General features: G+C 37.1%; 1 protein-coding gene across 1 annotated transcript in view; it reads left to right on the forward strand.

The window, feature by feature from the left end:
• SHPRH (SNF2 histone linker PHD RING helicase) overlaps positions 1 to 25,960 on the forward strand; it is a 52,480-nt gene extending 26,520 nt beyond the window's left edge. The window contains exons 14-29 of the mRNA XM_009908815.2: positions 707 to 795; positions 2,448 to 2,540; positions 4,663 to 4,770; positions 5,681 to 5,823; positions 8,073 to 8,246; positions 8,538 to 8,600; positions 10,269 to 10,494; positions 12,477 to 12,620; positions 14,173 to 14,274; positions 15,085 to 15,156; positions 16,908 to 17,096; positions 20,227 to 20,319; positions 20,875 to 20,961; positions 21,403 to 21,581; positions 24,139 to 24,219; positions 25,486 to 25,960. Of these exons, the coding sequence (XP_009907117.2) occupies positions 707 to 795; positions 2,448 to 2,540; positions 4,663 to 4,770; positions 5,681 to 5,823; positions 8,073 to 8,246; positions 8,538 to 8,600; positions 10,269 to 10,494; positions 12,477 to 12,620; positions 14,173 to 14,274; positions 15,085 to 15,156; positions 16,908 to 17,096; positions 20,227 to 20,319; positions 20,875 to 20,961; positions 21,403 to 21,581; positions 24,139 to 24,219; positions 25,486 to 25,582 (1,940 nt within the window). The 3' untranslated portion in view covers positions 25,583 to 25,960. The remainder of the gene's footprint in view (positions 1 to 706; positions 796 to 2,447; positions 2,541 to 4,662; positions 4,771 to 5,680; positions 5,824 to 8,072; positions 8,247 to 8,537; positions 8,601 to 10,268; positions 10,495 to 12,476; positions 12,621 to 14,172; positions 14,275 to 15,084; positions 15,157 to 16,907; positions 17,097 to 20,226; positions 20,320 to 20,874; positions 20,962 to 21,402; positions 21,582 to 24,138; positions 24,220 to 25,485) is intronic.
• The last annotated feature ends 1,894 nt before the right edge of the window (positions 25,961 to 27,854 follow it).

Below are 27,854 nucleotides of genomic sequence, written 5' to 3' on the forward strand. Positions count from 1 at the left end.
TTCCAGATATGTAAGGAGATAATTTTTGGTTTACTCTGTTATCTGTCTTTATGCCTTTCATGTCTGTATCTTCTCCATGTTTTAAGAATAAGCAACTTTGTGTCAGTTGGGAAAAGAGAAATTTATTTTTTTTGCTGCTTTTCCATATGCAACTCCATTTTTTTTTAATTTATTGAAATTTATATAGTCTATTTTATGAAAAGTGGTTGTGATGTTAGCAGCTTACATCAATATTTATGCTCCTTGCATGTATTTAGTCATTTCTGCTTTTTTGAAGTAAGACACAGCTTTCATTGTTGTCAGTGAAAGAGCGATAACGTTTGCAGTGCAAATCTAGTAATGCGTCACTGCAGTGAGTTGTAGAGTGTGGGGTTTTTTTTCTTAATTTGAGAATTTTTGGACTTAGGCAACTGTGAATACATATTTTAAGATCAAGGAGCCTACAGATCTTGCAGTCATGAAAGATATTGAATTTGGAAACTACTCTAGTCTTTGTAAAATATAATACTCTGTCTTTTTCCCATTTCCTGGGTTTTTTGGCAGTCGGGGGGTAGCCTGCCATGAGTAGGGAAGATTTGCTTGAAGACAAGCAGATATGCAGCCTCTCTGAAAACATCTTATTATATTATGCTGGCCAGTCATGGATGCTTATGTATTTAAAAACCAACACAATATGTGTATGTTTTTGTTACACTCTTTTTTTAAGGAGAATACGCGCTGGCTGCTGAGCTGTACAGAGAAGTGTTACGATCATCTGAAGAGCACAAAGAAAAGCTCAAAACAGATTCATTGCAAGTGAGTGAGCATTGAAATATAAAGGAGACACAGTGGAGAACTAGAATACTTATATTTCATTCCACAGGCCAGTCTTTTCTTTCTCCCAGTGGTGTGCTGAATGATTCTTTCAGCTTGCTGTCCTTATCACAGTCTTTGGAAAAAAAATCTGTCTGGTGACCTTTTAAAAAAAGCTACTGTGCTTCTCAGCTTTTACTTGTGAGTGAACTCCACCTGCTGTTCTGCAACAAAGATAACAAGCTGAATTCCTAGACATGTGTATGTGACTGCTCACATTAATGGCACTATATTACATCTTACAAATACAGAATGCTGGGTTATCATTGGGAATGATATTAATGTTCCAAATGATAAAGAATAATAAAATTGTTGCATTGCGTAAGATGTTCTCTGAAAGGAATTCAAAACATGGAGAAGAATCAAAATCAATTTTCTTTTCAGGCAATATAGTAATACCTTTTGAATACTTTATTAGAACTATTAATGTATCTTGATGATAAAAAAAGCAGTGTTTTTTGAAGTAACATCTTTTTACTTATTTTTCCAAGAAATATTAGTTCTAAATTAACCAAATTTCTTTTTAGCATACTAAAGTATTCAGAATGTTAGAGGTAAACAAGAAATGATCTGTTGTATATTTATTTACTTTGCTTGCTTCACTGAGTAAGTCATTATTTGATTATTGTGTGATCTTATGGCTCTGTGGCACTTCTTTTGTGACTTCCCAGAGGCATTCTTCTCTTAGCATATCTATATTAGCATAAATTTGTTTAATTAACAATATTATTATGAGCAGTTTAACTGTTCTACTGCATTATGGAATCAAATAAAGAATTGTGGGCTTGTTTTTTTTCCCTGAAAATATTCACTGCCTTAATACTGCCTCGTGAATAAAACTCAATTTCTGATGAGTATTTCCTAGTTGTGAAGGCTTGCCTCTTTTAAGAGAATGGTAAACCATTGCTGGCCAGTGCTCTTCAGTGGCTGAGATAGTAATAGGTGCAAAGGTGAATCAAGGAGGTGAGAAAGGCACAAGTTCATGATACTGGAGACTATATTAGTATGAGTTTATGGGAGATGTGCAGGAAGCATAATATTAGGGTTCTGGTTTGGAATATGTAGGATGAACCTAGAAAAGGGGAATAGACTTGCCCTAATAACAAACAAAAATGTGTTAGTCAGTCGTCTTTTATTTTGGAAACTTAAAAACTGTAAAAAAAATTAAAGCAAAATAAAGTATAAGGAGGAAAAACAGGTCCCAAGAGCTTCATGTAGGCTAAGTGAAAGGTCTCCTTATAATATTGTGAAAGATACTTACAGAAGAGTGTGCTCTGAGGTAACAAATTTGTTTTCTGCAATGTTCAGGGGCTGATTTGATAGGGAGGGTGAGTTTGGAACAAAGCCTGATGACTTGGTATGAAACTTGCCTGCTGATTTGCTTTTGAGGTATTTTATTTGCTACCTCAGTAAAATGGGGGAAAGAATATTTATTTTCTATATAAGATGCTTCCAGATGTAGCAGAGACAAAATAAAATTAATTTGGAGTGAATACTAATTTCTTACTGCAAGCTTTCATTGCTGTTTAAGCTTTTCCTGTCACAGATATTGCAATGTATTTTTTCATGATTGTTGTTGACTTTGTGTAATTTAGAGACTTCATTCTACACACAATTTGATGGAATTGTTGTTGGCAAAGCACCCAGGAATTCCCCCGACTTTGCGTGATAGCCGACTTGCAGAAGAGGTCAGTTTTCATTTAAATACATATTGAAGAGTGCCTTTGTAATTTTCAGCCTTCAATTTTTTCTCTAACAAAAAAAAATTATCAAATAGCTTTCAGGTTAACTACATATATTTCCTTTCAGGCTCATAAACCTAAGAGTTGTTTACTGTGTGAGATGAAATCAGATATGTCCAGTGTAATGGTACTGTTCTGAATGCTTGGTGGTCTCTGTTATGTAATGTCTAATGCATCTTCTCAAGTATGTCTTGAAGCTGGTTTTCTACTTCTCTTTTTGGTCCTGTGTGTGGTACTGATACATTCTCCGAAACCTTCTTGAGAAGGTCCTGATTCAGAGTTTCCTTCACAGCCTAAATTTTGCCAGTGGCATTTGTCCAGGCTCTCCCTGTATTACTTATATTGTACTCGCATTTCCTAAAGCAACTGATTCACCCCTGTCACTTTTGTACTGCCTAAATATCTGGAAAGGCTGACCAAATGAGCAAGTCACTGTGTGCTGGTTATGGTGTGAGTAAGCCTGTTGAACTGTACCCTTAAGTAGGGAAATACCTGGCAAGGTATCTGGCATCACTGTTCCTCCCTGGTTTCTCATAGTGGACATATAAACCACATTTGCAAAAGAACATCATTACTGAGGCATCATTTGGGTTGTAAAGCTCCTTGGGAGGTCTCTAGCTGAACCTCCACCACAGAGCAGAGGCAACACTGATTTCTGACCAGGTATCTCAGGGCTTTATCCAGCTGGACCATTAAAACCTCCAATGAAAACTTTCTCAACTATCTGAGCAACCTGTTCCAAGTCTTCATAATCCTAATAGTGTGGGAGGGGGAACCATGGGGGAAAAATTCAGATAGAACTTCCCATTCCAATGTATAGCCACTGTCCCTTGTTCACTTGCCATGTACTTCAGTAAAGTGCCTGTCTCACAATTCTTGGTGATTTCTTTCTGGCTGCTGGAGTGCTGCTATTTTGTATGCTCTAAACCTCCCTTCTCCAAGCTGGGCATACCCAGTTTGTTCAGCCTCCCCAGTTCTGTGATGGTGATCAGTATCTGTCTTATTATTTTGATATCTTGTGATATTTGATCATTTTAATTCAAATTCTTTGCATAGGTAGCTTTTTTTTTTTCCTGTTTTAATGAAACTTACTCTCTTAAATATTTGAAGAATTTTCTACCAGCCTTTATAGAAATGTTCCCCTTACTTTTTTAGTGTCCTGTAACTCTAGGAAGTTTTGTGTTACTTTCTTCTGGCATTATTGTGAAAACAACAATCAAAAAATTTGTATTTTGCTTATAAATGTGAAGCAGAAGTTGGTTTTCTTAGCTGTCTTTTGCCAGTAGCTCAACCAAATGCCTGAGTCCTGTCCACTCCTCATAAACTGGGCTCCGTCTGTAACAATTATATAATTGCCTTGATAATAGCAAACAAAAAGAAGAAAGACTTAAACACACTCTAAAATGCACAAAGTAAAGATGTTTAATGAAATCAGAATGTAATGGTGAAGCCGTGTATGTGTATATATTACTTGTAAGAAATGTAAGTTATATGTTCATCACTTTTTAAAATCTCAAATAAAATGGTATTGGTATGTAGGCATTGCCACAGTACAATCAAGAGGAGTTTTCACTGTCAGAAGTGAAAATTTAAAATGTAAACCTTTCTTTTAACTTTATGGATAAGTTTTATATGCAAGTAATTTAAATTGTCCTGTTCTCACGTTGTTCTAGGATCTTTTTGTTGTTTGCCAATTCAACACAATATATTTTAATGTACAAAGAAGTAAAAATCAGGCATTAAGTTTGAGTAGCTTTTTGTAATGCAGTGCATTCCTGTTGTGTTGTTTGGGCTTATCCAAAAGCAGAATTGCATAGTTGGCATCTTTGTAGCCATTTGTCTTCTCAAATGTGTTTGGTTTGGTTTGGTTTGATTTGGTTTTTAATTGCTAATAAACGCTGGATTCTAGAAGAAAAAATGATTGTGAAATACTGCTTATGAATCAAATTGGGTAGCACATAGGTAGCTAACTGTTTTAAAACATTATGGTAGCTGGAGAGTTTTTACCTTTTCAATTTTTCCTCATAAAAATGATTTGTGCTTAATTTAAGCTCTTGTTTCCATACAGGCAGAACAACTTCGACAACATTACATGAGTAAATCCAATGCAGAAGTTGCAGAAGCCCATCAGGCTTTGCAGCCAGTTCTCCAGACTATTCGGGAGCTCCAGAGAAAGGCAGGTACCTTCTACATACTTAGTGTCTGAATTTTGAGATTTGGTTGGATTTTCTTGTTTGTCTAGGGTTTTTTTTTTGTGGTGTTGGTATGGGGTTTTTTAAGATAATTTTTATCTGTTTATCCAGAACTCTAGCTTTTTATTATATCTGATAGTTCTTCCAGTTTAACACCATATATATTTATATATATATATAAATATATATATATATATTTATATTAACTATGTTTTTCCTGTAGTTTTAGGTAAATAAGTTTTGGCCTTGAAACATTTTTGAGCTTTATCAAATGGTTTTTCAGTTACTTTCAAAGGAGCTGTTCTTGGACATGCATTTAGTAATTGTGCTTAAGCCTTAATTGTGTTTAGTCAATATGTAATTCAGGTTTCATGTAACTGATGATGCCTGACTTGAAATGCTGCTTGTCACTTGCCCCCATTTCTTTATTATTTCTTTACTAGTATGCAGATGGCACCTGAGGAAGTAAACTTCCGCATCTTCTTTCACCTTTTAAAATTAATTAGGTCACTTCAGTGTAAATCTATTAATTTTACAGAGAACTTGCTTTTGCTGATTGAATGATTTTTTCATCTCCTTTTGAGGCAGAGAATGAGGAAACTTCGAGAATACAGTATCTCTATGAGGCTACTCTGTGTAGGTGGCCTCAGTGAATGTAACTTCATAGAAGCGACTTGAAGGTGTGGAAGTAGGTGGGAATGTAGAAAATTTTTCAGTTGTATATTCACTTAAACAGGAAAAGGGATATTTTTCACACATACTCTTATTTTACACTTTCCATGGAATTTACTAGTCTGTGTTTTAGTGTGTCCTAAAGAGCTGCATAATCCTCTGCTGTAATGAGTAAATTAGTTTGTTGAATGTTCATGGATAAATTTGTTCTTTTGCATACAGATACATTCAGGTTCTCCTTGGTGGTTGGATGTCATCCAGACAGCAATACAGTATGCTATTGATGAGGAACTTGTTCAACGTGTGCGAAATGAAATAACCTGCAACTACAAACAGCAGACTAATAAACTCTCCATGGCAGAGAAGTAAGAGAATAGCTAAAATAGGCTAATGAATACAGTTAAGTCTGCTCAAGTCCTTTTATCAGTTTATGCTAACAGTTTCAATTAAATAGCAGGCATTTTTGCTTCTAAGTATCTAGGCTGCAATTTAAATTTCAAGAGCAGTCCCCTACAAAGTGTAAATAGATAGAAGACTTGGAGAGAAAAGCAGGACAGTTACAGTTTTCTCCTTGACAAGTGTTCTTTTGAATGTTCCTTTGTATTATCTAGTGTGGTTTTACAGTCTTCTGTACTCATGCAGCTGCCGAGCAAGAAAGTTTCATATTTTAATGCATTAAAATTTAATAACTGCTAAAAGAAACTTATTTAAATGGAAAGTCAACAGACAATATCATAACATCCTTGTGTAACACCATGAAATAGCATCACCTTTTTTCTGAACAACGAAATTTGGTTTGACTTCATGTTAGAGACAACAGTACAATTGTTACAGTGTGCAGTCACAGAATAACGGATTAGAAAGGGTATCTGAAGGTCACCTGGACCAGCCCCCAGCTTATAGGTCCAGACCTGTACTCGTAGATTCAGCCCGATAGGTTGCAAAGGGACATGCCCTTTTAAGATTAGGGTATCTCCATGAAGAAGATTTCCTGATGTCTATGTGAAGCCCATACTTGGTGGAATTGGAAGGATTTTTAATTTTGTTTTTTCATCTAGTTAGTATTTCCTGTGTTGAATCTTGTGTCCTTTATCACGTCCTTTCACCATGCATCTTTGAGAAAACTGGCTTCATCTCTGCAACTTCCAGTTAGGTAAATGTAGAAAGCAATAAGGTCTTCCCTGAGCAATCTCATTTTAAGGCTTCTCTTGTGCATTGTGTGCTCCAGCTCCTAAAGTTCATCACAGAAAAGTGAGGTATAAGGAGAGCATTCTCATTTTTTAATTTAAGGCAGTTTTTCTCCAGATAATATGAATAGTCTTATGCTCTTAAATACAGTCTATATGAATGATATTTTAGTTAAATTTGTGTGTGTGTGTGTGTATATATATAGCAGGCATGACATATGTATGGCATGGAATACCCACTGGCTGGTTCAGCTGGCCTTCTTGACTGTGGCTTCTCCTAGCTTCTTGTGACAGAATTTACCCTATCCTACCCTATCCAAGACAATCAGGAAACGCTTTTGAGGGGGGTGGTGGGTGTGACCATGCATTTGCACAGGTTGCCCAGAGAGATTGTGGAGTGTCCACCCTTGAATATACTCAAAAGCCATCTAGGCATGGTCCTAGGCAATCAGTTCTAGGTGATGCTGATTGAGAAGAGGGGTTGGACAAGACAACCTCCAGAAGCCACTTCCAACCTCAACCAGTCTGCGAGTCTGGATACGAATGTTTCATGGCCGATCAAAATAAATTTGAGGGAAGGATTGTTTGCATGTTTATGCTGAGCTCATATATCTGCATCTGTCTATAAGCTTTCCCAAAGCATATTGGAATTTTTTTTGCCTTTTTTTTTTTTTTAATCATTTGAAATTAACTGTTCATGGAGTTGTTTGGGTTTTTTTTATTATTACTGTTGCTTACAGGATATATAACTTTGGAAAATCTGTCTCAACAGGTTCCTAGTAAAATAGGTACTAAACTTTATTTCCTTTTAAAATTTGTTTAGGCATATGCAATAAACTTCAAATGCATCATCTTACAAAGTGGAAGCAATAGGTGCTAATCTCTAGCTACTAGAGATAGTTAATGCAGGTAATGATGTGAGACACTTGCTCACAGGAAAAACAGTATAGGTAGTGCTCAACTGGTGTTTGTATTCACATTCCAGTCCTCCTAGCCTGCAAATACTAGGCATCATCTCTGGGAATACAAGAGAATAATTTCCAGCAGTATTCCATGTAGTCATATTAAGCATGTCACAGAATGTTAGAGGTTGGAAGGGACCTCCAGAGGTTATCAAGTCCAAGCCCCCTGCCAAAAGCAGGATCACCTAGGGTAGGCCACACAGAAATGCATCCAGGCAGGTTTTGAAAGTCTCCACAACCTCGCTGGGCAGCCGGTTCCAGTGTTCCATCACCCTTACTGTAAAGAAGCTTCTCCTCAGGTTGAGGTGAAACCTTCTCTGTTCAAGTTTGTATTCCATTTGCTTGTAACATGAACTTTGTGTGTTCTCCTCGATTGTTAGCTATTTCTCTTTTACTTCAAAATACTGAGTTACATTTGAATTTGGTGACTGAGTGTGCAATTAGTTCCCTTTTTCTTTAAATCAGATTCCGTGACTGCAGGGGCCTTCAATATTTGCTCACAATCCAGCTGGAAGAAGTGAAGAAGTTTCAGAAGATTGTAAGAGAAGCAGTGAAAAACTTAGAAGGTCCTCCCTCAAAGCAGGTTATTGAGGCTGCCACTATCTGCCATTTGCGACCTGTTAGACTTCCGCTTAACAAGTATGTCTTGAAAATAGCAAATGCACTTTAGAAGTATATTGCTAAATTTTTAATTATTTATTCTGTACTCAGGATTTGTATACACACAGATATCACAGATCAGTGTGTTAGAATCATGACCCTGTTTTGTTATACTCTTATACTGTTATAGTGGATTTACATAAGACTGTTAAATTGTCCTTTTTTTTAAGGACTTAGTAAGCTTTATATGTTGGAATGGGCAATTAGAGGAATTACTTTGGGTTTTGATGAAATTCTGAGTGCTTCTGTTTTCAATATTCTATATTGCAGCTGTGTCTTTTGTAAGGCTGATGAGTTGTTCACAGAATACGAGTCGAAGCTCTTTTCTCATACGTAAGTTCATAGCTTTATAAGCTTCTCACCAGAAAAAAATCAAATGGATTGTTTTGTGTTTTCTCCTTGAAGTTTTCTGAAGTGACATTATGAGCAAGTCATAGCAACTTCTTGCTGGTGGCCTCTAACAGTATTATTAGGTTTAATTGTCTTTGTAGATTTAATTTTAAAAAGTTGTATCCAAAGAATGAGTACATGCCACTTTCCCCAAACTGCTGTAATACAACTGTACATTTGAAGTGCAGTATTAGAAGTATTCAGCAAGTGTATGTATAAATACAAGTGTGCTAATTAAATGTATATTCCTATTTGTGCAAAGATTTATTTGCAGTCTAATTCCAAGTGCTGTAATACCATACTTGTTCATACCTTTTTATTAAGTTTTGCATAATTTATGAAGTAGCTAGATTTGAGTGAAGCTACAATGGGAGAGGAGATTTCAGTCATGAATGCAGGTGTGAGCTGAAAGAAGGGTTGTACCAGCACGTAGTACAAGAGAATTCTGCTTAATGGACAGCAGTAAGATGCAGATTATAGTCATCGTAGTAGTATCATAGTATCAGTCAGGGTTGGAAGAGACCACAAGGATCATCTAGTTCCAACCCCGCTGCCATGGGCAGGGACACCCCACACTAGATCAGGCTGGCCAGAGCCTCGTCCAGCCTGGTCTTAAACACCTCCAGGGGTGGTGCCCCAACCACCTCCCTGGACAACCCATTCCAGGGCTTCACCACTCTCATGGTGAAAAACTTCCTCCTCATGTCCTGCCTGAATCTCCCCACCTCCAGCTTCATTCCATTCCCCCTAGTCCTGTCACTACCTGATAGCCTGAGAAGTCCCTTCCCAGCCTTCTTGTAGGCCCCCTTCAGATCCTGGAAGGCCACAATTAGGTCACCTCGGAGCCTTCTCCTCTCCAGCCTGAACAGCCCCAACTCCTTCAGTCTGTCCTCACAGGAGAGGTGCTCCAGCCCTCTGATCATCCTCGTGGCCCTTCTCTGGACACATTCCAGCACATCCATATCCCTCTTGTAATAGGGCCATATCCCTCTTGTAATAGTCCTCTGCATGCTTTCTCTTTGACTTTTATCCCTTGTATTCCTCACAATATCAATATTATACTTAAAATTCTTGAGGTCACTGAGAAAACCTCTTGAAAAGTCTTTGCCGCTGTGAGATGTGTTACCTAGTGATTGGTGAATCGTTAGGAAATGTTGGTGCGCTTCTGAATTAGCATTATGCATCAAGGAGAGAGCTGGCAAGCTGGGCAATGGTGCAGTGTACAGCAAATTTTGCATCAGACTTTAACCACAGTCCTTGCTTATTTAAGAAATCAAAATTGCAAATATTTTTTAATTAAGTCGATGTTATTAATTAAGATGACATTAATCAATAACTACTGAATGCTTATTAAGATTTGTAGGCCTTTACAAAAGCTATTGATGATTTCAAGCCAACAAAATGGCGTGTACAGTGATTTTATTGTTGGTACTGAAGTCACTGTTAAAAGCAAGCTTTTGGGATTTCAAGTAATAAGCCAGCTGCTTTATTTGTTTGATATGCTGTATCCTTTAAGGAAATATTAGAAGGCTAAAATATATAATGCTTAAGTAGAAATGGATGTTGAAGTACAAGATCAATACTAAATGTCATGTTGGGCTTGTTTTTAAGTGTTAAAGGCCAAATGGCAATATTTGAAGAGATGATAGAAGATGAAGAAGGGCTTGTTGATGACCGTTTGCCAACCACAAGTAGAGGACTGTGGGCAACCAGTGAAACTGAACGTGCCTTGAAAGCTATTCTCTCCTTTGCCAAAGCTCACCGAATGGATGCTAAACTAACTGAAGAAGGCAGCGTATTTCTGGAACTCTTTGAAGCATGGAAAAAGGAATATAAGGTACAGTAAAAGAAGTGGTGATGGAAACAGTTACATAGTCTGTTCAATGTAATGTAAATGAATTTAAGCTGAGTATGAACAAATCCAAGTTGCCCAGGGTGGTTGTGGAGTCTCCTTCTCTGGAGACTTTCAGAACCCACCTGGATGTGTTCCTTTGCAGACTTCAGTTTCAGTGGAACACGTTCAAGACACTAATACCAGGTTTATTGACTCATTTGTACTTTTTTAAAATTTTAAATGGCCTGCCATCAAAGGGAATTTCTGTTTATTGAAGAGTTTCCATCTGTGATCTTTCTCCAAGGCCTTCTGTTTCATGATTTTGGGAAACTATCACTTAACATACATTTTCCTAGGCGATTTTGAAAAAGCAAAGATACCTCTTGCAGAAATATGCTGTCCAGGAATTTAAACGTTCGTTATTAGCTTTAGCCTGTGTAAGAAGAGAAGATATTTTAGAGAGTGGATTACTTCAGGTATCTTGGATTAATTAATGGAATCGAGTCTTTCTCTGTTTTTCAGCAAACTTGGTTACTGGTTACCTGTTTTCCTCAAATTAGTGCTACTTAGGAGTAAGTCTTAATCTGGAGTGGTCTTAAACACAATTACTGGGTTACAGTGTAACACAGTGCCAAACTTTTTTAAATAAAATGACATCTTAACCAGCTTTCAGGTGTCTAATAGGTAAAGTAATAAACACCTAAGCAAGTTGTGTTGCTCTCAAGTCTCTTCCTTTTGGTACCAAAATGCTGATTGGAGAATAATGCCCCAATCTCTTCTCATGCTTCATTATGTTACGGCCCCATCTTGTAGCAGTTCGCAAGAGGAGGATATAAGGTAACCAGTTACCAGGGCATTGTTGTGTTGAATTTTCTGCTGCAAGAAGGGAACATGATCTCTTTGCGTCCTTTTACTTTAGGAAACAAGAGGTGGGGCTGATATACCAATGAGAATGAAAATAATGCTGTTATGATTCCATCTCCTATAGCTTAGAAATAATGATTCAGTTGTCCATACTACTACAATATACATTTTTAGAGTAGCATCTATGTATGTTGAATAGCCCTTAAGCCTAAACCAAGCTGCATTGTTTTTTTTCTGGTGGGTTTCGTTTGGTTTGGTTTTGTTCAAAATAATTTTAGCTTAGTTTCTCATTATGTTTAGTTAGAGAAAGTTCCTTTCAGCTTACTTTGTCTGTACCCTGTATGCTAGGTTTAATACACAATAATTTGTAATCTAGGCATAGCTCAAAACAAATACTCCAGTAGTCTTTCTTGAGCTAAAAGAAAAACTTCAAACTAAGTAGCCTAATCCCCATCTTTACAATTAAAAAATCAGAAATCAACAAACAGTAATTTTTGACATTTGCCACAAAGTCTTGAAATTTCAATAGTGGGGCAAAAAAAAGCTTGGGAATAAAGTATTTTACAGTGTTATCAATAATATTTAGGTTAATGTCTGTTTATAATATACTTCCAGTTGTAGCAAATTCTTTTATAGAAAGCAAGCAACTTCTTGGAAGAACTGAATATGTTTTTATCTTCACCTTGTGATTGCCTGTGCCTTTATCAAGGCCAATGAAAATATTAACATTTCTTTAAAACATACTTCACTTTTGAGAGCAGTCTTAGTACTATAATAGGTAGCTGTTTAAAATTGCTTAAATAATTTTTCCTTATTTTATTCAGCATTTGCTTAGCCTTGGTAGGACATTTTGTTTCTGAAGTTTTAGTTGCATTAGTAATTGCAATAGTAACAGGAAAAATGAGAGACAGATGTTTATAGTTGTTCATAAAGAGAGGCTGGAAAAGACAATCTCTATACTCATTGTTTTCATTTGTAATTTGTTGTTGTGGCTGAATTACTGTGAGGAAATACTATCTCTTACTCCAAAAAAGATTTTCACGTTATACATTGTATGGCAGAGTCATATAAAGGGAGCTCAGCTCAGTTCTGCTACAAATTTGTTTGGGCTTTTCTTACAGCTGCTTCATGAATATTGGATGGTACTCAGGGATCACGTGTCTGCTATTGATGAACTGGCAATGGCTACAGAACGGCTGAGAGTGCGTCATCCTGATGAGCCAAAACCAAATCCACCAGTTCTCCACATCATAGAACCACATGAGGTAAAGTACTGGGCAAGAAAAAAATGTGTTGGTTTGTTTTTTGGGGTTTTTTTTCTTTTTTTTAAAAAACCTGAGTCCTACAAAACTAAGTTTGTATCTAGGTCTCTCTATGAGCTCTATAATATGCCTTTGTTTCCATTACATAAAGCTTTATATGGAATAGACAGTTCCTGCCTATTTCTACATTTAATGTGTGGGCCTTTTTGAGCTTGTAACTCTTATTTTGATATATTTTTGTCAGCCTTCTGACTCTTAGGAGTGGCAGGTTTCCAAAAGAGTGCTGTCCTTCCAGTAGCAGGTGAATACCTCTGGGACATTTCTCTACAATTACCCTGTTTTTGAGGCTGGTGGGAAATTAAGTTGACCTGATTTATCACTCATATTGCTACTTCTTACAAGGACCTAAAAGACAAATCTTTTTTCAGTATCTTGACATTTCTGAGCCATGTTTGAGCCATGTTCATGAACACAGAAAAAGGCTGCTCTGATTTAACCTCTTATTTTTTCATTTCTTTTTGCACCAATACACACATGAGATGTTTTCAATATAAACATGTTGTGTTTTGTTGTTTTTTTCCAGAGTTTCAGTGCTAGATAAAAGTGCTTATTTTTGTTATGTAGGGGAAATAGATATTTAATAATTTTATCAAAGCAATTTTAAAAATTCATTACTTCACTTAAGAATTAGAATTTAGGGGACACAGTCTCAAGCTGTGCCAGGGGAGGTTTAGACTCGAGGTGAGGAGAAGGTTCGTCACTGAGCGAGTTGTTCGTCATTGGAATGGGCTGCCCAGGGAGGTGGTGGAGTCACCGTCCCTGGAGGTATTCAAGAGGATGTGGCACTTGGTGCCATGGTATAGTCGTGAGGTCTGTCGAGACAGGTTGGACTTGATGATCCTTGGGGTCTCTTCCAACCTTAGCTATACTGTGATACTGTAATTGTTGAACAAAGTATGAGATTTATGCATGGATTTGCAGCCATAAAAGATACACCCTTTATTTCAGCCTTCATCCTTCAGGTGGTTGTCTCTTCTGCAGTATTAATAACTGCACCAGTACCAACTGGCAATTAGTAGAGAAAGAAGTCCGTTTGTTTCTGGCTTTGTATAGGTTAAATGAAAATTGAAAGCTTCTAAAAAGTATAAAGAAAGTAATTAATTAGTTCTTAGACATTGGTTTTAGAATCTGGGTTAGAGTCTAGGATCTATTTAGTTGTAAGGAGATAGATGATAAATTTATTTAGAAGTTTCTTTCAAATTTTATTCAGTTATTTTAAGTTGTTATTTGGTCTCTGGAAAGAATCAATAATGCAGACAGAGCAATTTGTATAACCTCAGCCCATTCACAGTACTGCATTCATACTGGCTACAAGAAAGGAACGGATAATCAGTTTAGCCTGGGGAGAAGTGCCTCGTAAATTTACAGCATGAGCCATTCTTCTGTCTTCAGTAAATTATTCAGTTTAATTTCACCAAAAAATGAACTTAATACTTTTTTTTAAACTTAACTATTTACTTTTTTCTTTAATACGTATTTAATGCTGTTTCCATAGGTAGAGCAAAACCGAGTGAAGCTTTTGAATGACAAGGCAGTTGCCAAATCTCAGCTCCAAAAGAAATTAGGACAACTTCTGTATCTCACTAATCTGGAGAAAGTAAGGTTTACAGTTCCTTAGTCTTTACCAGTGATGCTCTCCATTCACCTAGTGGAAGAAACATACCATTACTTTTATTTAAAGCTTATATTTCAAAGAAAATGTATTTTTTGTTTAGATTCATTGCATGTTGGAATTCAGTATGTTTTTCTTTGTGTTCCTGCATAGCCATAAAATTCTTTATTACATTGTGTATTTTGACTGCTTAATTACACAGTTAATGAAACTATTAACTAGTTTTAGATGGTTAAAATTTTCATTAAAGCTAACTGGGCTGTGTCTAGTAGAAGCCTTGTAAAATGATGTGCCCCTCATGTACGAAGAGTTTACATTCTTAAAAAGAAGGACAAGCAAGTCTATAGGTTAAAAAGGTATAAAAAAATCAGACGAATACCTTGTATGTTTTGTTATTCTAGTAAGAGCATTCAAGTAAATACAGTGATGCTTAAAAAAACACAGTTAAGCATGATTAAGTATATTTAAGCATATTTATAACAACATAAAGCTGGTAGCAAATACAAGGAGTTTCTTGTTTGAAGCTTACCTTTTGCCAGGAGTTTTCAAAGCCGTAGTACAAATGCAGATACTATCTGAAGGACAGCAGTATGACCAGTACTCCTTTTAGTTACTATAATTATATATTTTTTAACACCTCAAACTATTTATTCATGAATGATATTTTTCAATTTGTTCATACAGCATTTTTTTTTTTAAGGACTTCATTATTCATTTTTTTTTCTAGAAGCTTGTTACAGAGTAACTTTTTATTTATTGAAAAACAAAGCTGTTGGTTTTTTTCCTACTTTGTAGTCTCAGGATAAAACTACTGGGGGGATTAACCCAGAACCATGTCCAATCTGTGCACGTCAGCTAGGAAAGCAGGTAAGATATTTAGTCATCATCTTTTGATTTTAGAGCACCTTTACCTTCATCTGAAGCAGTTCTGTGTCAAATTTTCAACATCTGAATAAGACCTTTCCTGTAATGTACCAACCAGTCTCTCTTCTGAAGTAACATCTTGTTTAAAAGCAAGGAACTCTAATGTCTTTAGTTGCTGATATTAATTCTTAGGTGTTACCACGGAAGTGTTCCAAAAATGTGTGTTGCTGATTGCTTATAACTTTGAAGTTTTGCTTTCATGCTTTGTCAGAAATTTTTTTTTTTCATTTATAATATAATAGGGCAAAGAAAGAAATAAGCTTCTGCATTTTACTGTAACTGCTCTTATTAATAGTATTATTTTATTTCTTCTAAACTTTAAAGAAGTTGATAGTAGCTATTTAAACGGAAGTAAAACCCAATAGAAAATGACTGGCAGTCAAGATTTCTTTCCCCACCACTTGAACTGCTGAACTGCTAGAGTTGAAATTTTAAGTGAGATTTGTGATGTGTATCATAAAGTGCAAAGCCATAGTTTATATGTTACTTATCAGGCATTAGGTGAAAATATGAAAGGGCTCCTCAGGAAAACTAAACTTGCTCTTTTTTCAGGGTAGCTGCTTTAGCGTGTGTTAGTGGTACAGACATGCATAAGCATGGGCTGGTGTCCTGCTATGTTTTCAGAATGTCCTCTGCACTCTTCTTCTGAGACTGATACAGGTGTTAACAGAGAACACTTATTTGCCCTGTTACCTGCTATTGTACTTCAAGTCTGAGCTGGAGGAGCTCGTTGAAAGGAAAAATAATCTTTAACATTGGCCTGGACTGCCACTTTAGATGATCGTAGTCATAATGTTGCAAAGATCTTTTAAAATCTTTTGCATGCTGTTTCTGCATGATTTAAAGAACCTTGCAGAGCCTACAATATCTTTTGTTTGATAATTTAGTCAATTCCCTCTGCTCCTTGGACCCATGACAACTGCTTTATTTTTTCCTCCTAGAATGGCCTATGGAGCAGACTAGTACAAAGTAAGACACTATTTCTAGGTGCAGTAGCGCTGTTGCACAAACTGCTTCTGTGTTAGAGTATCACAGCTCACACAGGTGTTCAAGGCTTGCAGAAGAACAGCTTAAGCAATGCAGTGTTTTGGTCCTAATGCTTTCTGTCAAAAAAGCCCACAAACAAACAACAACAAAAAAACCCCACTTCTCTGTTTAGAATCTGTCTTAAATCTAGGACTTAAAAATAGGCAAAAATTAAAGCACTTCTTTCAGGATGTTTTAAATAAAGACCAATCTAGTATGAAAGTATAGAAAAAGAAGGCCAATATGAATATTTGTCGGCAAATACTTAATTTGTGTGCATAATCTATGTATTAAGAATCATAATTCATAGAACTGAAAGACTGTAATGTGCTTTCTTAGTTTTAAAACAGGAAAATACAAGAAAAACCTAAAAAAACCCAACAAACCTAACAACAAAACCCCTCACCAAACAGAACAAAAACCCCCAAACCAACAACCAAAAAGTGCAGAGAACTTCTGTGGGTCATAAATCTTTCTGTGCTGGAAAAACTTCCAAAACCTGGCTTTATAGCAGTTGGAGCTGTCAAACTTCTAAAATTCTATAGTTTTAATCTGATGGCAATGATGTTTCAATGAAAATGTGATTTACCATGTATTGGTATTCTGCTTTTCTTTTGCATTCATCCCAAACTGATACTGTTGTGTTTTGTTGTTAATTTCCTGCATAGTGGGCAGTGCTGACCTGCGGGCATTGTTTTTGTAACGAGTGCATAGCGATCATCGTAGAACAGTACAGCGTCGGCACCCGTCGGAGCTCGATTAAGTGTGCCATTTGCAGGCAGACAACATCTCATAAAGAAATATCCTATGTCTTCACTGCAGAAACTGCAAATCAGGAGGATGATATTCCTGTAAAGGTACATTGCTTGTATGAGTTTTGCGGCCCAAACTTACAGTAGGGAGTATTTGTTGTGTTTTGCTGCATACTGCATTTAGGCAGACAAACCTACCCTGTATTTTATAAGTACGTTTACTTTTACAATTTGTTTTGTTTATGATAGGTGTAGTTCTTTTTCTTTTGTATTGGACATGATGTATGTCGGCCTTTCTTATAGTGTAATCAATGCTTTTGCATCCTTCCTCAAGTATAAAATACACATTTTCCTGTCAAGAGATTTTGGGAGTTTATTTATTAGGGATTTAATTTGTTTGGTTTAGGATTGTTTTGGTTTACCTTACCCATTTAATAACTAATTAAAATTTTGGAAACAAAACATGAAAAAATAGAGGATTCTGGACTAAAGTGCAAAAGTAAAAGGCTAATATTGGTAATGTTTTTATTTAGATGATATTCCTATTTTTGTTTACAATACTTTTATAACACAGCTGGACATACCAGTCAGAGTTTTAATCTGGTTGGAATAGTAAAAAGTAATATTGAAATGTGCTGGTAATGACTTCCATGTATCCATGCAAGCATCACTAAACATTGTGGGGTATACCAGGGTGGGTGGCCTGCGCTGCAGGTAATGCTACCACATTCACGTTAGTTATATTAATTATTATATGAATACATGCTTCCTAACTCAAATTACTTGATTGGAAGTAGTTCCCAGTATGAGGCACCAGGGGGGGTAAATAGGCTGTATTTTTGAAGCGGTTGTATTAGGACCTTGCTTCATATAATCTGTTAAAAAATGTTTCTTCAGAGTTTAGAGCTATCTCCCTGTTTCTGACAGGAAATTTTCAAATCTGGTTCATAAATTACATTAACAGATGAATAGAATAATTGAATTTCATAAATAAAACACAGAAGAGGGGTGGCTGTAGCTGTGAGGGTACAGTCTCAAGTGGGGTCAGCTCTGCAGGTCTGTGCACGGTGCTGACAGCCTGGTTGCAGAGGCAAGGCAGTGGTGTGGCTGAGGTCTGTTTCCAACAGCAGGTTGCTTTGGGAGCTCCTCCGCAAGCCTGTTTCTTCTACATTTCCTTGGAACTGGTCAGGCATTAGAACGTTCTGCCCAGAGAGGTGTGGAGTCACCGTACCTGGAGGTGTTCAAGAAATGTGTGGACGTGGCACTTTGGGACATAGTTTAATGGCCATGGTGGTCTTAGGTTCAAGGTTGGACTCAGTAATCTTGGAATTCTCTTCCAACCGAAAGGATTTGTATTCCCAACTGTCATCTGAGACACTAATTGTTTGTTGGGGAGTAGTTTTGATTCTAATGTGTTCTGTTCTGTAATTAATTAGAACTAGTGAATCTGTTCATAAATACTTGTGGATATTCAACAAAATGGCAAACTCAAGGTGTACAGGTCATGAGGGGGGTAACTCTTTTCTTTTTAAAGACTGAAAACCAAGGACCAAGTAGCAGGTTTCATCTCGCTGTAAATATTGAGAACAATATTGAATTTTTCCATCTGCTGTAAACCAAAGCTTTAGTCTGTTAGCTCAATGATGAGTATAATATCATTTGTCTAATATAATGAGAACCAAGCACACTTAGTTATCTGCTTTTAAAAACAGAGCAAAAAGATGTGCAACCACTTTGATCATTGTGCTGTTTTTCTGTTCGCTATACTTCCCCTTACTGACATTGTACAAAGTTTGATTTGTAATACCTAAGTCACAGTAAGTCTGAAGCGTGGGAAAATCAAACACAAAGGCTAAAGCTACTATTTCTTAGAGCAGGGAAAAATAGAACCTATGGTAAGGTCCAGAAAAAGCCTCTGAGGAAAAGACAGTCAGAGGAGATTAGCTAGAATGGACAGCACTGAAACAGAGATGAATAGTATCAGAAAAGCATATAGATGACCCTGGAATATATAGGAAATACCTGAAGATAGTCTCTGATCTCCAACCCGTAAGTGGTTACAATTGCAGGGAGATACCCTAGGGCTCAAACATGTCATTCTTCTTTGCAGATCATAACACCTATTGTCATGAGCATTATTATTATAGCAGCATTTGCTGTCTGCAGAAAGTCTTTTGCACATATTTCTGGAGTGTTCATTTAGCTCCATAATGTATGAATGATCGAGCAGCCCAGCATTGGCTCCCAAATTGTGCTTGGACTGCTGACATCCTTGCACACCAATTCTGCAAGCAGCATAACTTCAGTACATTTGATCTGTCATTGTAGCAAGCCAACATAGTTAATTCAAATGTTCAGAGGACAGGTGCAGACAGAAATAAAACAATATTTGTCCAGCTGGATCTAGTGCAGTTTGAAATTACTATGCATGTAAGAACAAGTAAGAAATTAAATAAGAGCTTTTTAAAACAATTGCTTAATACAAAATGCATACTGAAGGAAATAGAGGGAGATACTAAATACTTCTTGGAATCCTCTTCTTGACCTAAGGGGAAAGAGAAAAGTACAGAAATCCAAGTGGACAAGAATTAGAATACAGTATAAATCCAAGTGGACAAGAATTAGAATACAGTATTAGAGTCATTAAGTACTTAAATAACCTCTGAGTTCAGAATATGAAGATTTTTTCACTGCAGTGCACAGTCCTTCAAAAACTTAATTATATTTACCTATTTCTTATGATTTTAAATATATTTAACGAACTTCATAGTAGTGAGCATGTTTGGTGTTGCCAGAGACAAAAGCACAGAAAGAGTGTTCAGTAGGTTTCTTCACTGATGGTTTTCAAGAGTTATGAAGTGAAGGAAAATTAATTATGCATTTGGAAGATTCTTTAGTGATTGTGCCACTAAATTAAACCTCAGGAGGCCTAGCTGGCATGTTTGGCACAGCTGCAGTGCTTGGGCTATCCATTCTGCCTCACAGCAGAACCAGAGAGGTGTGTCTGTGTGATACTTGCTGTGATACACTGCTGATCCTATGCTATAGCAGGGCATTATCAGGCAGGTATAAAAGCAGCTCAGTGCTACTAACCTGTCCTTTCTCCAGATTGCTGACTATTAAATTTCTGTAAGCATCTAAGAGTCGTAATATAACGTAATTTAATAAAGCAACAAATGGGGAAGGAACTGTTTAATATCTTACTTTACTAATGCTCTTCTTCAACTTCTCAAAGGGAAGTCACTCTACCAAAGTGGAAGCAGTGGTCCGAACACTGAAGAAAATTCAATTTAAAGATCCAGGGGCTAAATCCTTAGTTTTCTCAACGGTAATAACAGCAATTTTCTGTCTTGTCTTTGTGTGTGTGAGCTTAAAGCAGTCAGAATACTTTCAGGAATTAGTTTACCAAAATGTTGATTCGCTCTGTATAGCCACTGTTTTGAGAATTTGTAGGGCAATTCATGTAGCTGGGACGTGAGTAATGATTGTAGTCAGGAGATGCAAAAGCTCAATTCTTTAAAGGAAAAAGAGATTTGTATGGGAGCATTAGAGATTCTAGATATTTTAAAATATAATGTCCAGCAATTTTTGATACATTATAAAACTGTGTGATGGGTACTAATTTCTTTTTATTCTGGATGGTCTTTTAATTCTATTTCTTAGTTGGTTTTATGAAAGATTTGGTTCTTGATACACAAATATTTTTTTACTTTAGTTTTGTTTCCCACTTATTCTTTTTCTTCTCTTTCTCTTCTTCTTCTCTTTTTTTTTAAATAATTTGAAAGACCTTTTTATCTACTCTTTCTTAGGAAGTTCTCACTAGTGTTTGTAATGTGTTATTTTTATTGTGCTGTGTTCTGTTTTATTGCCTTTTTCTTTACAGTGGCAAGATGTGTTGGACATAATTTCAAAAGCTTTGTATGACAACAACATGATTTTTTCTCAGATCAATGGAATTAGTAAATTTCAGGTACATAAAGGATATTTTTCTTAGTGTTGTTTTCAGTGGGGAAAATTACAGTTCTTGGAAGTTTGATCCTTTCATTGCTTCATTTGTGAAACTGAAAGTGCAACAAAGTTGTTTGGCAGAAGCTTTGATCTCTAATTCTAAAAAATCATGATCACAAAAAGCCACAATTTAAAGCCTTTGGAGGTAAACAGAATATTCACTTTTGAGAAAGAAATGTTGATGTGGCTGTTAAGGATGAGATACTGGTCGATGTTCCAAGAAGTTCTTGCCTTCCCGATACCTGTCTGGGATGTTGTGGGATGAGAAGTCTTGGATCGGTCACGCCGCAAGATTGTCACTGGGGCCTGTAGTAAAAGCTATAATTTCTTGAAAATGTAGAGGGGGCCCCCAGTATCTGTACTGAAGAACTTTTGTCATACTGCTGTAATGTTTACCTTTTAGGAAAATCTCTCTGCATTTAAATATGATCCAAACATTAACATTTTGCTGCTGCCTCTTCACACTGGATCTAATGGACTCAACATCATCGAAGCAACTCACGTTCTGCTTGTGGAACCCATTCTGAATCCAGCACATGAGCTGCAGGCTATTGGCAGAGTACATCGTATTGGCCAAACAAAGTAAGAGTTAAAATTGTGTTGAGTTGTTTAGATGTGGTCCAGAATAGAACTATGTATCATAATCAGAATAAATCAAGTTCATTAAAATTCTCAATTTTGAAGGTGAGAATATTCATAGGAATCCAATTTTTAAAGATGATCGTGTAACAGAAATTTGGGGGTTGGGGTTTTTTTTTAAAAAGGTTGCTGAAAGGTTTGGTTTAGGGAATTTTGAGCTACAAGGGTAAGATGCAGAATGCCTAAATACAATTTAGGCATTTAGGGAGAGTATAGGCTCTTGAGTCCAAAATCTTGAAAAACATGCACTATTTTATGGGTGCCATTGATGCTTCAGTTTCTAACTTCAAAGTACTGCTTATAGTCAGAGGTGTCCTTGCTTTTCATGTCTGAGTAACTCAACATTCCTGTCATATGTGGCTAAACTTGGGCACAGCCCTTCCAAGTTTCCTTGCCAGGTTCCTTCTAGATGACCATTTCTAGCTCCAGGTTAGGAGCTACATAAGTTGCTATTTTTGTTCTTGCTTTTTTATGTTCCAAAAAATTGTTTATAGTACACACTTGAACTGATTAGCTTTTAAGTCACAGTTCTACTCCCACCTCCACCCAAATCTTTTTGAAGACAATGAATTTACATGTCTTTGGTTTGCTCAGTGGTTTAGATATTGCATGGATAGTACTGCACTCTTAACAAAGGTTTTGGAACAGATGTGTACATTTTTCCTTAGGTTTCATGCCACTTGAAAAAATAATTGAAAACCCCTGTACAGGAAGAAGAAAAAGGACTGGAGTCAATTCTGGAATCATATAATTCTAGAGTAATATGGTGGTTGTGTTCTAGAAGTGAAGGCAAAGCGAGAGGGCATGAGTAAACATTATGGCAAATACTGTTTATGAACAGGTGGATATTGGGGTGTGTTGGTAAAGATTTTTAATTGACTGTGTGGCCATAGGATTACAGCAGCCTGCTTTATAATTTTACATGATTCTGGTACAAAAGTTTGGGAAAAAAACTTGTAAAGAAGCCAGCAAGGTTGTGAGATGTACTTCTTAAGAGTAAGTCTTCAGCAAGGCTTATTTGAAAAAGGGCTGTGTTCAAAAACAGTGAGTGTAAGGGAATATTCCTCATTTCACTGGTGCAAGTATTAACAGTTCAGATGAGTTCTTATTTACATTTCTTTGACAAGACCTTTGCCTATGAATCAAAAAGTAGTCCCTCAGCATTCCTTTGTGCAATATTACCTGCTGAAGTTTCAACTTCAGATCTGAGAACCACGCACTTTAAAGGATTCATATTTTGAAAAGTGTTTATGTTGAGGAGCCTGGAGTAATTTCTCACTTCTATCTTTGAAGCTGACTTTTCTCCATTTCACCCTCTTGTGCCTGACTTCTTTTTTTTTTTTATTGCAGCTATGAAATTTTATTTCATAGATGGAATTCTCATTTTGTTTTACACTTAATGACATTTTGGGGTTTATGCTTTACCAGTGCTAACAATGTTATGTTTACTATGATTGCTGACTTTAAAAAGTATGTTGTGGGGGGTTTTTTTGCCATGTTCAAGAACAGTATTTTTAAAACATTGCAGACAGACTTTAATTATTCATTGCACTGAGCTCTGCCTCTTGCACTGGCTATTGACAGTGGCAATATAACCAGTGGGCCAAAGTAATTTCTTTAGACATGATAGGCACTTGAGGACTCATCGTTTCTATTAGGGCCACAGAAAGCAGAACTTAGCCCAGCATCTGCTTTAGCATTTTATTTAATACAGTTTATATCCATTTGTTATTCAGCCAAGAGGAAGCATATGCTTTGTGAGGCAGTAAAGATCCTTAAACGTTTATCAGTGGAAGTTGTTAATAGTCTTGTAAATCATCTTTGGGAAGAAGAATAGAATAGAATAAACCAGGTTGGAAGAGACCTTCAAGATCATCACATCCAACCTATCATCCAACACCACCTTATCATCCAACACCACCTAATCAACTAAACCATGGCACCAAGCACCCTATCAAGTCTCCTCCTGAACACCTCTAATGATGACTCCACCACCTCCATGGGCAGCCCATTCCAATGGGCAATCACTCTCTCTGTGTAGAAATTCTTCCCAACCTCCAGCCTAAACCTCCCCTGGCGCAGCCTGAGACTGTGTCCTCTTGTTCTGGTGCTGGCTGCCTGGGAGAAGAGACCAACCTCCGCCTGTCTACAACCTCCCTTAAGGTAGTTGTAGAGAGCAATAAGGTCACCCCTGAGTCTCCTCCTCTCCAAGCTAAGCAACCCCAGCTCCCTCAGTCTCTCCTCGCAGGACTTGTGTTCCAAACCCCTCACCAACTTTGTTGCCCTTCTCTGGACACGTTCCAGTAAGTCAACATCCTTCCTAAACTGAGGGGCCCAGAACTGGACACAGTACTTAAGGTGTGGTAGAGGCATTTTTTCAGCGCTCTTAGAGTAATTAGTATGTGAGAGAAATGTGATCTTGAACTTAGACAGTAACAACAAAGTTTCTGCTCACTTCTGGTCTTGTTTTCCTTTTTTCTTTTTTTTTAAACACATTCAGATCTACCATTGTTCATAGGTTCCTGATAAAAGCAACAATAGAAGAGAGAATGCAGACTATGCTGAAAACTGTAGATAGAAGGTATGTGTGGGATTTTTTAAAAACATCATTATTGCTCTGAACATGAAAAGATGGTTCTTAACTATACTTTATTACAGTTGTGTGTGCATAACTTGCATATAAACTGTTCTCCGTGATCTTTTATACTGCTTTCAGTAACTTGAAGCTTAAGGTATTTTCATACTCTGGAGAATATTTTGGTTATATTTTGTATATTATATTTGATAAGAACCCAATTAATAAATCACGTTTTTATCTTTTCAGTTTACCTATTTCTGTTGTTATAAATGTACTGCAATTGGCAGTGTAATACTAAGCCTGCCACTGGAATAACAGCATATGTTATAAGCTCTAATGCAGGGCATTAACTCTTTCGTTATTTTTAACTTCTACAAACCTAATCTGTCAGTGCTGTGTGTCACTGGTAGGTTTTGCAGTCAGTGCAAAAGTTGTTCAGAAAGCTAGCCCATAAGTTAGTCTTCTGTGTAAATGCAGAAAGCAGTTTTCACTGCATTTGCTTTTTCATAGTCTACAAGCAAGGGTGAAATGGGAGTGGAACAAAAACTGGTAGCCCTTAAGTTAGTCTTCAGAAAGCAGTTTTCACTGCATTTTCTTTTTTAGAATCTATAAGCAAGGATGGAATGGGAGTGGAACGAAAGTGCTATTTGCACATTGTATACAGAAAGTATAAGAGGCTTGCATCTCTTGAACTATATTGCATACACATAACACATCTAGAAGGAGTCCTTAAAAAGTTTAAGGAAATTAGTTATTCTGCCTTTTTTTTGTCTGTTGCAAATGGCAAGATTAAAACTTTACATGCATGTCTTTGATTGTAATTACAAAATATTTCAGCTTTAGCTGTGATTCAATGAGTTTCCATATCCATAAATAGTACTACTTTTGCATATAAAATTCAGAAAAACATACAGTGGTTGAATGCAGTCCAATGAGGGACAGTGTTTTGGAAGCAATAGCAAACCTTCTGCTTGGAAGCTGAAGTCAGTCCCCAAGAGGGCAAAGTGAACTATCTCATGTCCTACTTTCTCAGCAGTGCTTGATGTTGAGAAGTTGTTAGCAGTACTAGATGGACTTTGTATCTAGTTCAGAACATGCAAGAAGAACAGTTAATCAGTATGTGTATATTCCCTGATAGAAAGTGTGTTTTCTTGCTGAGCTTCAAAGCTGAACAATTATTGGACTGAACAATGTGGTGTCTTCAGTGCATACAGCTTGTTACTTATGTTGCTTCCTTCTCTGATGTCTGCATCCAACTCTTTCCCACAGCCACACAAGCTCTTCCATGAAGCAGTCAGAAGCCTCAGTTCTGACAGTGGCAGATTTGGCTGACCTTTTTACAGAGGAAACCGAAGATCTTGAGTAAATGCATTGGTTTGGCCTAATGACATCAGAAAGTACCTGACCTAATAAGTACATGTATATAACCCACTTAATCTGTCATTCCTGTAAACACATCTAACATTTGTCCATAACAGAGCTATTGGAAATGGAAAAGTCTTAATTGTTACTATTTCATTCTGTGGTGAAGTTCTTTGCAGCACACACTTCTGATAGCACTGGAGAAAACTTGCACTTTGCACATTATACAAAAATATGGATTTTATTCCCAAAGAGTGTTTGAGCTATATGCTAAAACTGCTATCTTGGACCCTTGGCTGAGAGGATTTTTACCGTCGGGTGTGATTGGCTAGTAGCTCAGTCCAAGAGCAAAAACTGTGTGGGTGGTTGGGTGGGAAAGGGAAGCAGGAAAAAAAAAAAGAAAAATCAACACACTAATTACTAATATAATTTTTTTTACTGTACAAAGAATTGTTAGAAAGGATGACTGTAAATTAATATTCTTCTAGAAAGGGCTTGTTAGCACTTAATGCAGAGATATTGAACATCTTATTGATAACACTTTAAATGTCTACTCTTTAATCGGATAATTTGTATTAGGCTTTTAGATACTCCTAAAAACTTGTGACAATTAAGGATTTTGTTGTTAATGCTTACTCACTGCAAAACAATGATAATTAAATTATGAATTTTTTTATGTGTGTTGGTCTGGTAATCAGTTACATTCTTGAACTTGCTGTATGCGTGTTCACTTATTTTTGAAGCCATGACTAATTTAGTGCTTTGTTAAGAAAAAAGAAGTAGTAGTAATGCATTTGTTACAATATTTTTCTTTTTAATTAATTGGTTAAGTTGCTGATTTCTTTATAATCATTTGGTGCTTGTATACGTTTTTTTCACACAGTTTCTTTTTTTCTCTGGTTCTCCCTGTTATAGATGCAGCTATCTAAATATTCAAAACAGATCACATTTAGGTTGGCAGTCTAATTATTAGGTACCTGGTTCAAGTATAATCAGTGGAAAGAGATGAAACTTTTCTGAAACTGCATTCTTTGATATGAGAGATCACTCTGCCTCATCTCTGCTGGCAGTAGAGAGTTTAGAAAACAGATGTAGGCTAACTGTTAAACAACTGAAAGTAGGCAAGCTAAATGTCAAGCCTTCTGGCATAGTTTATGAATACCCTGGACCACATCCAAGGGACAACAAAACTGGTAAAGGGTCTAGAGCACAAGTCTTATAAGTAGGGAAATGAGGTTGTTCAGCCTGGAAAAAAGAAGGCTGAGGAGAGACCTTATTACTACAGCTACCTGAAAGAAGATTATAGTGAGGTGGGAGGAAGTCTGTTGTCCTCCTGCTTGTTACTTGTGAGAAGAGGAAGCAGCCTCAAGTTATGCCAGGGGAGTTTTAGTTTGGATATTATGAAACATCTCTTTACCATAAGGTATTTAAAGCACTAGAACAGGCTGCCCAGGGAAGTGGTGGGGTCACCATCCAAGGGGCTATTTAAGAGACATGTAGGTAGTGGTGCTTAGGGCCATGGCTTAGTGGTGACCTAGCAGTGTTGGGTAGACAAGTGGACCTGATGATCTTAAGGTTCTCTTCCAACCAAAACAAATCTGTGATTTTGTGTAACATCGTTTTTGAACATATTACAGAAGCAATCTCAGTTACAAAGTTATGATAAACATATGTTAGAGACTGGGCAAATGTATATGCATAAGCAACGGGCTAATTCCCTCAAATTACAGCATTTGCTTTTCCAGTATACAATGCTCTTTAACATCTTTATTGATCATCTGGACCGAGGGCATCGAGTCCATCATCAGTAAATTTGCTGACGACACCAAGCTGGGCGCAGGAGTTGATCTGCTGGAGGGTAGAGAGGCTCTGCAGAGGGACCTCGACAGGCTGGACAGATGGGCAGAGTCCAACGGCATGAGATTGAACACATCCAAGTGCCGGGTTCTGCACATTGGCCACAACAACCCCATGCAGAGCTACAGGCTGGGGTCAGAGTGGCTGGAGAGCAGTCAGGCTGAGAGGGACCTGGGGGTGCTAGTCGACGGTAAACTGAACATGAGCCTGCAGTGTGCCCAGGCAGCTAAGAGGGCCAATGGCATCCTGGCCTGCATCAGGAACAGTGTGGCCAGCAGGAGCAGGGAGGTCATTCTGCCCCTGTACACTGCACTGGTTAGGCCGCACCTCGAGTACTGTGTCCAGTTCTGGGCCCCTCAGTTTAGGAAGGATGTTGACTTGCTGGAACGAGTCCAGAGAAGGGCAGCAAAGTTGATGAG

Source organism: Dryobates pubescens, chromosome 6 (assembly GCF_014839835.1).
Source record: "Dryobates pubescens isolate bDryPub1 chromosome 6, bDryPub1.pri, whole genome shotgun sequence".
Lineage (NCBI taxonomy): Eukaryota > Metazoa > Chordata > Aves > Piciformes > Picidae > Dryobates > Dryobates pubescens.